The sequence below is a fragment of the Hipposideros armiger genome, unplaced genomic scaffold (assembly GCF_001890085.2).
Source record: "Hipposideros armiger isolate ML-2016 unplaced genomic scaffold, ASM189008v1 scaffold_3, whole genome shotgun sequence".
NCBI lineage: Eukaryota > Metazoa > Chordata > Mammalia > Chiroptera > Hipposideridae > Hipposideros > Hipposideros armiger.
In genome coordinates, this window is record NW_017731353.1 from 2,929,331 (window position 1) to 2,942,787 (window position 13,457).

The window sequence follows — 13,457 nt, forward strand, 5'->3', positions numbered from 1 at the left end:
GCTCAAAGTTGCAGGCAGCGTTGACCAGTTCCACATACCTGGGAGGGAAGAAAATCTGACTCGGGACAGGCACAGCGACCTTCGTCCTCCCTTCAAGGCCCAGCACAAGCCCTCCCCTCCCTGAAGCCTTCTCTGATCACACTGGGAGCAACCTATCTCCCTTCTCCTCCTCCTCTTCCTAATAGTGCCTGGTTGGACACTGACTACCCTACAGGTGAGTCTGAGAGTGGCTCCAGGAACCCCCATAACCAGGAGTCCAAAGGTAGACCTGGTGATAAAGGGGCCTCTCATCAATAGCAAATCCCGAACTCTTCCCCCGCAACCACAGACACCTCTATAACAAACATTCATGTCCACGCTCCTCATCTTCTTTAAGCCAGCTCTGGTTCCTTGACTAGCCCCTCCCAGGGCCCTTTCCAACAGGAAGATTAAGCCAAGGGGTTTGGATTCCCCAGCGGGGTGCAGGCAAGCCCTCACTAAAACCCTGCTGAGATGGCAGCTCATACAAGAATCCTGGTCTGGTGGGAAAGGCTTTGGAGTCAAACACTCTGGAATCTGGAATCTAAATCCAGCTTGGCTGTTCACTACCTGCGCAACTTCACACAAGTCACTGAATTTCCCAGACCTCAGTTTCTTCATCTGTGAAATGGACATAACTCTGGTCTGCAAAGCATCCAGGCCAGTGCTACCTGACACACATTAAATGATCAGAACATTATTACAAGCTGGGCCCCATCCTCAGGTCACACACAGGTTCCCACTTTTATATGTATCTGTCTGGTCTAACAGTTTCCCTTCTGGGCATCTTGACTCAACTGCCAGCGGTCAGTGAACACATATCATGCTTCTAGGAGCCTCTACTAGTGGCGAGTCCCTTGGAGGGGCCATGTAAAAATTTTCTGAATGACTTGATCCCTGGTCATAGATGCCATATTTGGGCATTGGTGTATAAACCTGTATATGGCCATGTTCACACATAGACATGTGTTCACAGGCACAGGTGTACACACACACGTGTAGGGCAGCACATAAGTCCTTCATTTATGTGCAGGTTTCTATACCTGCTCATAGGTGTAACGCATACCTGCAGTTTCACACTCAAATATTCCGTGCTGCAGAAGCCCGCGTATGTACATATACCCATTCTTTCACGTGCACACCCCTCCATGCACATACCAACATGCACACATATAACTTTGCAGTTATGGATACACCAGTATTCTCCTGCACCCACGGACATGTGCATGCACACACACCCTCACACATCCATATCCATAGCCACACCCCGTGTGGTGCACACACAATGGTCCCAATCTCTCCACACAGGCTCGTCCTAAGACTTGTGCCCCTGCCCCAGCTCCGGGCCTGCTCACTCATTGACAAGTCGGTCACAGATCTCGCTGGGCAGGAAGATGTCTGGATGTAGCCGCAGAGTCTCCTTATCCAGCAGGTAGCCCAAGGTGCCATCCAGATTGCGTAGGCAGAAGTCGGTGCAGAGGGCCATTAGGGACTCAGGCGTGTCGGACGCCATGCTGGGGACAGGCAGGTGGGCCACTCCAGGACAGGGGCCTCCAGGGGCGACAGTGAGGCCTTAACACTCACAGGATCATTGGCAGAGCCACAGCCTAGAGAATGGGAAAGACTAAGTGAGCCACACACAAGGGCCAGACCCACCAGCTGCCCTATGTCCACTCTCAGAGTAGGGAAACTGAGGCCCCCAGATGTCACACTCCAATTAGCAGCTTTGCAGGGCCCAGGACTCTTGACTGCCTCCCTGCCACTCTCTTCTGAGCCACCATCTATGTGTGAATTGACCTGCAAAGAGCAGGGGGTCTTGTCCAAGCATTTCTATGCCTTTGCAATGTCTGTGGGCAGACAGTGTTGGGGCGCCAATGCTTCAGTGGGGATAATAGGGGCTTTCATTAACAGCTACACGGGGGTGTCCCTTGTTGTGTAACCTAACCTGTGTATAACTGTCACTGTTGGAACACTTAGTATGCGCCTGGGCTTTATAGACACGTTATCACTGAATCTCATTATATATGATTAAGCATAAAGGTCCTCCTAAAAGAAATGAAAATATACATCCACATAAAAAGCTGTACATGAATGTTCATAGCGGTATTATTCATAATGGCCAAAAAGTGGAAACTACACAAATGTCCATCAACTGATGAATGGATAAACAAAAATGGGCTATCCATACAATGGAATATTATTCAGCCATAAAAAGAATGAAGTACAGATACCTACTACAACTCTGGACCTTGAAAACGTTACGCTAAGTGAAAGAAACCAGTCCCAAAGGCCACATACTGTATGATTCCATGGATATGACGTGTCTAGCCAGAAAAGGGAAACCTGCAGAGACAGGGGTAGGTTAGTGGTCGCCTAGGCCTGGGAGGTTGAGTGACTGCTCGTGGGTATAGAGTTTCTTTTTTGGGGTGATGAAAACGTTCCAAAATTGACTGTGGCGATGGCTGTACAACTCTGTGAATAGACTAAAAATGAGTGAATTATCTACTTTAAATAGGTGAACTGTATGATACAGGAATTATCACTCAATACAGCTGCTATTAAACAAGTGAAGTCTCCTACTATTTTCATGACCCTGAGATAGGTAAAGATTTCTGAAATAGGACTCATAGGGGGAAAAATGGTAAGATGATCTGCAGAGAAATGTCTGTTCATACATACACAAAAGTTAATTTGAGATGGACCACATATAGGTATGTGTGAGGGTAAAACAATAAAGTTTCTAGAAGAGAACACAGGATAATACCTTTACGGCTTTATAGTAGGGAATGATTTCTTAAATAGGTCATAAAAAAACACGAATCATAAACAGAAATTGAGAAATTGGACTGCCTCAAAATTTAAGACTCTTTTCAATCAAAAAATAGCATTAAGAAAGAGAAAGAGCACGCCCCACAGTAGAAGATAGCTCCAATAATATACCCAACAAAGGACTCGTATTCAGAATATATAAACTTCTACAAATCAGTGGTTTTTTTAAAAAAAAGGATATAATATCCAATTTAAAAGTGGGCAAAAGACTTGAACAGGCATTTCATGGACAAGATGATATGGAAATACAGAGGGTGCCAAAAAAAATGTATACATATTTTAAGAAAGGAAAAAACTATTAAAATTGTAATACTCAATATATACAGATAACAAAAGAGGAATACATGTCATGTTTGAGCTCTGCAATTACAAGAGGTGCTCAAAGTGGTTACCATCAGCATCCAGACACTGCTGATTATGGTGAACTACTGCTTGAGCAACATTGACCAAAGTGTCCACTTGTATACATTTTTTGGCACCCCATATATGTTCAACATTCAGCGATTCCACTCCTAGGTATACACCCAAACAGAAATGCACATGTATATGATCATCAAAGACACAGACGAGAATGTTCACAGCAGCACTGTTTATAATAGCCCAAACCAGAAAAGAGCCTGAATGTCTGCTGACATTCGAATAATTACAATCTATTTGCCAATGAAATACTATATGGCAATGAGAACGCATGAACTACTGTTAACAGTTTGGATGAAACAATGTTTAGTAAAAGGAGCCAGACACAAGAGTATATATTCACATGCTGTATGCATCCATTTATGTATTACTCCAATAAATTAAAAAACAAGGAAATCTCGGGCTGGCCAAGTGGCTCAGTTGGTTAAGAGCGCAAGCTCTGAGCAACAGGATCGCTGGTTCGATTCCCACACGGGCCAGTGAGCTGCCACTGAGCTGCTAACAGGTGGCAGGATGGCTCGGCTGATGAGAGCACGTGCTCCTAACAACAAGGCTGCGTGATTGACTCCCGCATGGGATGGTGGGCTACGCCCGCCCACAACTAAGATTGAACACGGCACCTTGAGCTGAGCAGCGGTGAGCTGCCAATGGCAGCCAGATGGCGACTAGACTTGGAGCTGAGCTAGCTGCGTCCTCCACAACTAAGATTGAAGGACAACTTATCTGTTCCCCTTCCCCAATTCCCCAACACTGCTTCCCTTCCCCAATTCCCCAATAAAATCTTAAAAAAACAAAACAAGGAAATCTAATCTATGGTGGTAAAAGTAGGACTGTGGCTACTTTGGGGGTTTGGCTGGATGCTAATAGTCCCTTACTCTAGTGCTGCATATACAGGTGTGTTCACTTTGTGAATATTCAGGGAGCTGTATATCATGATGTGTATACTTTAAAAAATGCATATTATAATTCAATAAAAAGTTAAGAAAATGGCCTGGACACCAAAGAAGTCCAAGTTTAGAAGTGATTCGGGATTTAGGTAAGTGGTGATCTAACCGATGGTGCGTCCTCAGCTCTGATAAGTGGCTAACAGAGAACGAAAACTGAACCATCATGCTCAAATGGAGTGAACAAGATAGACAACAATCAACCATTTATAGAACCATGGACAGTCAGGAATTAATCCCAAACCATTTTCCTACCACAGTCTACATCAGAAAGGGGGGAAAAATAGGCAAAACTAATCCACGAAGTTAGAAGTCAGGGTGGTGATTGATTGCCTTTGCAGGCAGGCAGCAATTAGAAAGCGACGGGGGTGAGGGGGGCTCTGGAAGTTCTGGGACAGGTGTGCTCACCTGTGGACATTCATTAAATTTCCACCCACATTTTGTGGGCCTTGCCTTACCTAATGTGGCACTTCAATAAAAAACCAAAAAACAACAACAAAAAAACACAACTTAAAAAAAATAAGTACAGGCTCTGTGGTCAGGCAGATCTGTTTCAATCGGATTCCACAATTCACTGGTAAATTACTTAACCTCGTGGACCTCAATTTCCTCATCTGCAAAATGGGGATAATAATCCCTACTTCACAGGGCTCCTGGAGTAAACGAAATGTTGGGAAAATGCTTAGTCTCAGGCTTGACATGACTTAAGTGTACAACAAATGGTGGTTACAGCTGAGCAAACTCGAGCACAGAGAGAGGCTACTCTGTCCAAACTGGGATTTTAGCCTGGACTCCATCTTGTCATCTCTCGGAGGGTTCTGAAGGAATTTGGGGCGCTCCACGGCCCCTGGCTTTTTGGAGCCTCCGCGTCCATAGTTGAGCCTTCCAAGCGGCTCAGGAAATCCAATGGGCGGCCACAGTGCACCATGCCCTTTGGAATCGCCAGTTAGTTCTAAGTTAGGTCCCATCATTTACTGGTGATCTTGCTGTGAGAGCTCTGGAGTCAGGCCAACCTGGCTTCAAGTCTCAGCCCTGCTGCTTAAGAGCAGAAGAACTTGGACAAGTGTCTTCACCTCTCTGCGCCTCAATCTCTTCTCTAAAATAGGGCGTGCTTTGTAAAGACACCATGGAATGACATGGAAAGGGCTTAGCATGGTGCCTGGCACATAGTAACTGCTTAATAAAAAGCAACTATCACCACCACCACCATCATCATCACCCCTCTTCAAACTCCCCTGCCCTGGTCCCCAAGTACAGCAGGGTCTGTTCTTGCCTAGCTCCAGGCCTGTGCTCCCCAGGCCTGGGTCACCTGCCACAAGGCCCATTGCGTCAGCTGTCCCACTGGCTATGTGACACCCTTGAAGGAAGGCACCATAAACAGACTGCCTGGGCCCTGGGCATGGCCTTCCTTTGTCTTTCATTCACTTTCAGACCTTCGAGAGCCCAGTAGCCTCTCTTACCTGGGAAACTGGAGCCAAAGGGAACACTGCTGTCAGGGAGACAGTCCCTGCTGGAAACCAACAAGTCTAATTTTTTTGAGCAGTCACTCAAGGCCTCCAGAATTAGAAGCAGCTTTCTGGTCTACCTGGTGCCCACCGATCCCCTATTCCAGCTGGCTTGGCCTCCTTCATTGTATTGGCGAATAGGCCATAAGCACAGGGTCACCTTCAGATCTGTTCTCTTTCAACTTGGACCATCCAAATTCAAGTAATTACTCTACTTTCTACTCTAAATACTGCTCCCACCTCCAAATACATGTTCACCAGGAAGCGTCACCTGACCACTCCAGTCCACACCACCTTTGAACTTTCCTCCTTCCTCCTTACTTAGCTGATACCTACACACCCTCAGGCCTGAGTATCAACATCATTTCCTCTGGGAAGCCTTCACTGACCTGCCAAGATACAACTGCTGTGTGCCCCAACACGCCCCACAATGACAGCTCACACTTGGTACTGATGCTAGCTTAACTACGTGGCTTCCTTGCCAGGCGGCCAGGTCTACGCGAGCAGGAACCACGCTGTCTTGTCTGGCACTGCATCCCTGGGCTTAGCCCTGGTCATTTATTTATTCCCTCAGTAACTGTCCAGTGAGCACTGTGCATCCAGTGGTGAGAAACCAGACGAGGGCTTTGTCCTAGTGAAGCATACTGGCTCTGGATGGAGACAGACAGCCACCTAGGAAGCACCCAAACCCACCCCACGTAACTGGGACCAGTGTTCTGAGGGAGAGGAAAGTGCCTGCGGCTCTGGGAACCTATGCGGGAAACTGCCCTGGACTGGGGAGGCAAAGCAGGCTTCCTTGGAAATGGCATTTCAGCTGCAACCCAAAAGATGAGTCACAGTTAACTCTGGTGGTGGGCAGAGAAGGGAAAGGTGTTCCAGGGAGACGGGAAAGATGGGCACAGGCAGAAAGGACAGATGGTGAGAGGCACTGGCACAACAGGCCCAACTCCACAGCTATTTGCTGGACAAAAGAAGGGCTGAACACCCCTGCGGGCCTGACACATAGTAGGGTGTCAACATACACCTGTGGAAGGGATGACGTGGGACTTGCAGGTTGTGTCACACGTGGAAGCAGGAGGCAAAGCATGCTCTCGTATCCTCCCTGCCCACTGTGCCCAGGACAGTGTTAGGCACCCAGTGGCCACAGAGAACCCCCATGACCCTCACAGAGAGAACCACCAGGGGTTTGCCTTTTCTGCGGGTCTGAGCCCAGTCACCCAGGTAGCCATTCTGCCAAGCCCTGCTCTCCAGGTGGAAGAAACACCACCCTGTTAACCGCCAAGGTCACCGAAAGCCCCCCAAAGACAAACCAGGCAGATAGCACCATCCGCTAACTGCCTTTGGCAGTGCCAACGCTGCTGCTTGGGGCCCGGTGAGCTGGAGGAGGAAGAAGCCGACCTCATGTTGGCACCGAGGCTGAGAGGCCTGGGAGCTGGAGTGTCCAGCCACTTATACGGCATCCAGCTGCAGGCCTGGCACCCACCAGAGGCAGCCATCTCTGCCCACCCACCCCCTAGAGTTCCTCATTCTCATGGCCAGCACTGGCCACCTGGGATTCTGGCAACTGGGGACAGAGGGAACTCTGATTATGATAGAACACCATGTGGTGAGAACAACTGTGTCTTTCTCCATCCCTACTCTTGCAGGTTCTCTAAAACTGGATCTATCACGAGCCTATGACATCCTGGGGGTGGGAAACAATGGGGAGAGAACAGCAGCAGCAGCTGCTGCCACCTCCATGCTGGTGGCTTCCACACATGGCACTGAGCTCCTTACGGGTTTTATTTCATACGGTCTCCTATTTAACCAACAAAACGGCATTCCCTAGGAACCTGTACTTGCAGCTAATTCATTATTTGTGTAACAATTTGTCCAACAAATTGTCTCTGAGCCCGTGAGCTCTGGGAGGACAGGAACCTTGGCTGCATGCATGCTCCTGGGTCCTTGGTGCCCGGCACCAACAGAATAATGGTTTGCTTTTGCCTGAGTCACCTCATGACACCTCAGGACAGCACGAAGTAGACGGTTCCCGTTTTCTGACGAAGACACTGAGGCTTGCCTGAAATCACACGATAGTGGGACACAACCCTAAACTCAATCTGTGCTTCTCACCAAACCATTCAGTCCTCCGTCCATCCAGCGGAGGGGAAGGAAACTAAGGTCCAGAAGAGGGAACACGGGACCCCGCCAGCGTCCTGACACCAAGCTGACAGAGAGGATGGGGGAGCCAGAGCTCTGAGCCTTGGAGCAGTGCCCATCCTGTGAAATAGTAACCCAGGAGCTGGGGGGAAAACCCAAACAAGTGCCCTATTTACAGAGGCTGGAAGCTGTCCAGGAGGGAGTGGATCACAGGCCAGATATGGGGGGGTGAGAGGCTGCTGAGAGGGGAGTCAGGGCAAGTGCCAGGGGTCTCCAGGAGGCAGGGGTGCAGGTGTGGATCTGAGAGCATCCCAGGAGGCCGCCAGCCTGCAGGCTCTAAACCTGCAAGGTAGGTTCTGTTACGAAGATGTGGAAATGGAATGAGAGAATGTATCACCGCTCGCTGGTGCCATCTGGAGGCAGAGGGGCCTGGGGGATACCGGGTTCTAATGAATCTTAATGTTCATGCCCACGCTGAGCACCATATTCCAAGAACTCTGCGAATCGTCTCAACAACCACAGGAGGCAGGAGTTATTATAATCTACCACTTACAGATGAGGCAGCTGAGGCTGAGTGGCGAAGTAATTTGCAGATGTACATGCCAACATGTATACATGTATTCGTTAGTTCAAGACCCAGTGGTTTGAGCTTTGCATGCACGTTCTCATTGAAACCACAAATAACCTACAAGGGACGTACTTATGTATTATCTTTTTTTTTTTCCCAGATGGAGAAACTATGGTTCAGAGAAGTGCATGACTTGCCCAAGGTCCCCCAGTAAGTGCCTGGTTCTCTCTACCATTATGCTATGGGCGGGAGCTGGTTCTCTAAGCCTCAGCTCTGCCTTCTGTGGAGTGTCCTAGGGCACTAAGCACAGATGATCAGATATCACTGGTAACCGTCCTGGGGGCATATATCATTTGTTTGCCACAGGACTGGAAGCTTCCTGATGCAGGGACCCGGTGTGACTCTTGGCATCTCCATGACACAGTGAGTGTGTGACTGGCCGGTTGTGGGGGAAGGAGCTGCAGCTCCACAAGGTGCCCAGACGATATTTACAGCCTCAATATTCATTAGGGTCCTCGTTTGTCAACACGTTGCAAATATACCTACCTCATGGGGTTGCTGAGGACATGCCATGAAAAGATGGCAAGAAGGTGGTAACCAGTAAGTATGGAGTGATTTCCTAAGAATGATGCTCAGAAGGACCCTTCTGCTAATTTCTGAGGCTGGGAAGTCAGTTCATTTCTGAAGCTTCAGTGATCCCCAAATAGATGACCCAAGGGGGGACTCTGAACTCACATTTCAGGAGTCAAGAACAGCTGAGGTACTGAAGCCCTCTGCCTAGGGGCCCCCAAATATGTCTGCAGAATCCTGGTGGCACTAACAATAACAGGAATGGCTCTTAACCTTTGTAGAGAGCTTTAGTGTGCACCAAATTCTTTCACAACCTTCTTTCATTTCATCCTCCCAACAGCCTTCAGAGTTAGTGTACAGATAGGAAAACTGAGGCCCAGCCAGGGTATGGGGCTGCCTAAGCTCACACAGCGAGCCAGCAGCAGAGGTGGGGCTCGAACCCAGGTACCCAGATTGCTACTCCGATGTTCTAGCACAACAGCCTGCCCCAACATGCTGGCTCTCTACATCTAAGTGCTCTGACTTTCCATTTTCAAATCTTCTGGCCCAGTTGTCCTGCTCAGCTATGACCCAGGCCTGATGACACAGTGCAGGCTTAGGGGGTGAGGAGGGAGAGCAACCACTGTTCCACTCCCTATAAGGCAGGTTGCAAAGTCTCAGCCTCTGCTGGGCACTTCTGGGATCGACAGTCTCCATCAGCAGGTCAGCCACACACACACCCACCCACCACATATCTAAGGCCAACATATGCTGCCCTTCCCAACCTGTTTTCATGTCATATTTATTTCAACGCCGTCATTTTGCCTATTTTATGTGGCAGAATGGGGAATTGCTGAGCTCTTTAGAAAGAAGTCCCCATCACCTTCCACTGTTGTCAAAAAGCCAGGACCAAGCTACCATCCTCCCTGTAGGATATGCAACCACTGTTCCCACTGAGGGGTGACAGGAAGTTTCCACCTTGTCTCCCGCACTGTTTCCCAAAATTCCACTGGCTCAGGGATGACACCACCAGCTGGTGCTAAAAAGAAAGGCTTTCACGTAGACACATTCAAATACTTCCTTCTCATCGTCATCATCATCACAACTGCTAAGTATTGAGTACTTATATGTGCTAATTAGTGTGTGATCTCTCACGTAACCCAACAATCCTATTTTACAGATGAGGAAACTGAGGTGAAAAAAGGTCCTTTGCCCAAGTTCTCACAACAAGGAAGCAGTGGCATGACCTGATTTAACCACAGTGGTCTATGGCTGTCCTTTTTGCATTTATTCCATCAATGTTCATTACAAAGATGGAAAAAGGGTACTTACAACTCAAGGCCAGAGCACAATGGCCATTTGTCATTTAAAACAAATCTGTATTTTCTCCAAGTACCAGACACTTCAAGTTAGTACAGTTCTGAAAGGGTGCCCCATTAGACACCCCGTGACTTTGCATCGCACAGACAGCCCCTGATATCCTCCTCACCATAATCTAGCCAATCTTCTCGTCAACCACTCCTCCCCTCCTTCACTCTGCTCCAGCCCTACTGTCCTCATGCTGTTTCTTAAAATCATCAGGTATATATACTACCTCAGGACCTTTGTACTTGCTGTTGAAGGCGCTGCCTTTAGAGAGCTGCATGGCTTGCTCCCTCACCACCTTCAGATTGCTGCTCAGATATCAACAAATTAGACCCTTTTCTGACCACCCTCTATAAAAAGGTGACTACTCTCTAGTCGTTTCCTTCCATAGCCCTTCCTGCTTTGTTTTTCTCCATGGCCACGCCACATATTATGTTTATTATTTGCCAAATGAGCCGAAGCAGAGAGGCCCCTCACTCCTGGCAACCATCTCCTGCTGTAAGTATAGTATAGTCTCCTGTGACTCTTTTCAAAGCCGTCTTCCATGCCCATTCTAGGCCGTTTCAACCCTGAAGAGAAACATTCTATGGGAAAGATCATATGGGGTGATTTTCCCATGGAGACATCAGACATCCCTCTCCCCTTGAAAAACCAAACGTGCTGGCAGGCCCAGGCAAATACTGGAAATCTTGGACTCCTTGGGCCAAAGAGCAGCCAAGTCAAGTTCCACCCACAGAACTGTAGTGGCCAGCACAGTCAGTTTCACTTTCAACTCACCTACCAGGCTCCTGGTTCCTCAGGTTTGCAACCCCACCCCATCCCTTTCCCACCCTGTTGCATTTCTCTGCACCTTGTCATCCCTTTTAGGAGCTAATCCAAATCCGAGCCGTCCCTGAGCTTTTTAAGCACTGCTTTGGGGGAACTTAAGCTCATCCAACAGGTAGGAGGGGCAGGGGCTGGCCCTTTCAGCCCTAATCGATCCCCCATTTTGTAGTGGCATCCTACAAGGCGTCATTTTCTCTCTGGAGGAAGGGAGCTCAGTTTTAAAGGCACATTTCTCAGACCTGGCAGCAGAAGTAGAGAAGGGAGCCCTCCCACCATTGGCGGAGATGGACCTGTGCAAGTGGTTGCAGCAGCGATGCTGAGGCGATGCTGAGGCTCCGGAGGCAGGAGGGGAAGGGGTAGGACGCAGATGCATCCCCTGGCTCCTGGAGCGGACGGGATGCTTCCTCGGCGAGGAGGAGTAGAGGATACGGCCCGGGCCGGCAGGGGACCTCGTCAGGCTAGGGCCGGGGTCTCGGAGACACGGGGGTCGGCGGGGCGGAGCTTGGGATCCCAGGGGCGGGAGCTCCGGGCGGGAGGGAGTCGCGCCGGGGGGACCCCGTGGCCGTTACCTTGCCCTTAGGGCTGCGGGCCGCCGGGTGCTTGCTCCGGGGCCCGGCCCCTCCCCCGATCCGGCTCCTACGGCTCGGAGCCTGCAGCCGCCGCCGCCTCCGCTGTCAACAAACCCCGGGCGCGTCACTTCCGGGGCCGCCCCTTAGCAACAGCGAACCGGTGCCTCCGAAGGGTCCCACGGCGAACGCAGGCGGCGGCCGCGGAAGGTTCCGGGGTCCCCTGTCTCCGGGACAGTAGACCCGCGCGTGCTGGGGGAGGAGGGAGCGGATGGGGCCCCCACCCCAGTGGTGAGCACGTGCCTTAGGGGCTGTTCCTGGCCTCTGGGGGGGCGGGGGTCCCGCTTGTGAGACCTTGGGTTCGGGTCCCGCTCTGTTATGCGGATCACTAGATCCCATGCAATGGTTCAGGGTGGGACTGACTCCACCTTCCCTCGTCAGCGTCGACGTCTCTCGTAGCGCCAGCCCCTATATCCAAGCGCCCTATTGAACATCTTCCCTGGGTTCTCCATAGGTAATTCACACCCACACGTCCAAACGCAGTCATCTTCCTCCCAAATGCGATGCCACTTCCCCAGCTAGTTATTGGGCCACCAGGCAACTCGGCTGTCATGTGGGAAACTGGGAGTCAGCCTCGGCCCCTGCGTTTTTCTCAGCTCCTGGTCCAGTCGCCAATTTCTAAGGATCTCTCAGACCAGCCCTTTCTCTCCTTCCCCAGTAGTGCCCGACTCTGCCCACAATCATTCCTTCTCGTAGATTTCTGCAACAGCCTGCTAGTGGAACTTCCTGCTCCTTCCCCTCATTCTCTCCACAGTCCCAGACTGATTTTTCTAAAACTTAAATCTGATCAGGGCACTCCTCTGTTTACAACCCTTAACGTAGACGACAGGATATCTATCCCGTGTGTCCCTCTCCAGCTTCTTGTTTTCCTCCCCTTACTTGCCTCTCCTTCCATTCTCTAATCCAGGCAGTTTGAAGCATTTTTTGTTATTTTAATGATCTCCTTCTCTCCCATAGGCTCAAACAATATCTTTCCAACTAAACACTTTTCTTGCTCACATCTATATCCAGCATACTCCTCCATCTTCTGGTCTCGGTTTCGATGCTACTTTCGTGAGGAACTCTCTTCCTTGACACAACTTTCACCCCCATTCTAATAACTAGCTTTGTGGATTTTTTTCCTTCTGCATAGTATCTTTTCGTTTTTGATCATGTGTAACTATGTACAATTTAAAATCCTTTAAAAAGTCTATTGATTTCAAATTACCAAAGTAAGCCTTGCTTGTAAAAAAAAAAAATCCAAACTATGGAAATGTATGGCGGAAAAAATGAAAATCCCCATCAAACCCTAACCCTACCCCAATTTCATTCCCTTTCCCATAGGTGACCACTCTTAACAATTTGGTGAGTATCCCTAGTCCTTTAAAAATATGTATGTATATGTAAGACCTAAAACTAAAACTTTTAGGAGAAAAACATAGGAGCAAGTCTTAGTGACTTTGGGTTAGGCAGTGGTTTCTTCAATATGCCACCGAGACAGAGAAAAAAAATCGACGTTGGGTTTCATCAAAATTAAAAACTTTTGTGCTTCAAAGGGCACCATCAAGAAAGTGAAAAGACAAACCACACAATGGGAGAAGATACTTGTAAATCACATATCTGATAAAGAACAGTAATCCAGAATGAATAATGAATAAACAACTTACAACTAAATAACCCAATGTAAAATAGG

The 13,457-nt window shown here is 49.0% G+C and overlaps 1 protein-coding gene across 1 annotated transcript in view; it reads right to left on the minus strand.

Annotated features, from left to right (window-relative positions):
* Positions 1-12,094, minus strand: part of ZER1 (zyg-11 related cell cycle regulator) — a 38,582-nt gene extending 26,488 nt beyond the window's left edge. The window contains exons 1-3 of the mRNA XM_019641633.1: positions 11,450-12,094; positions 1,374-1,625; positions 3-38 (exon numbers count right to left, since the gene is read on the minus strand). Of these exons, the coding sequence (XP_019497178.1) occupies positions 3-38; positions 1,374-1,531 (194 nt within the window). The 5' untranslated portion in view covers positions 1,532-1,625; positions 11,450-12,094. The remainder of the gene's footprint in view (positions 1-2; positions 39-1,373; positions 1,626-11,449) is intronic.
* Positions 12,095-13,457: the final 1,363 nt, after the last annotated feature.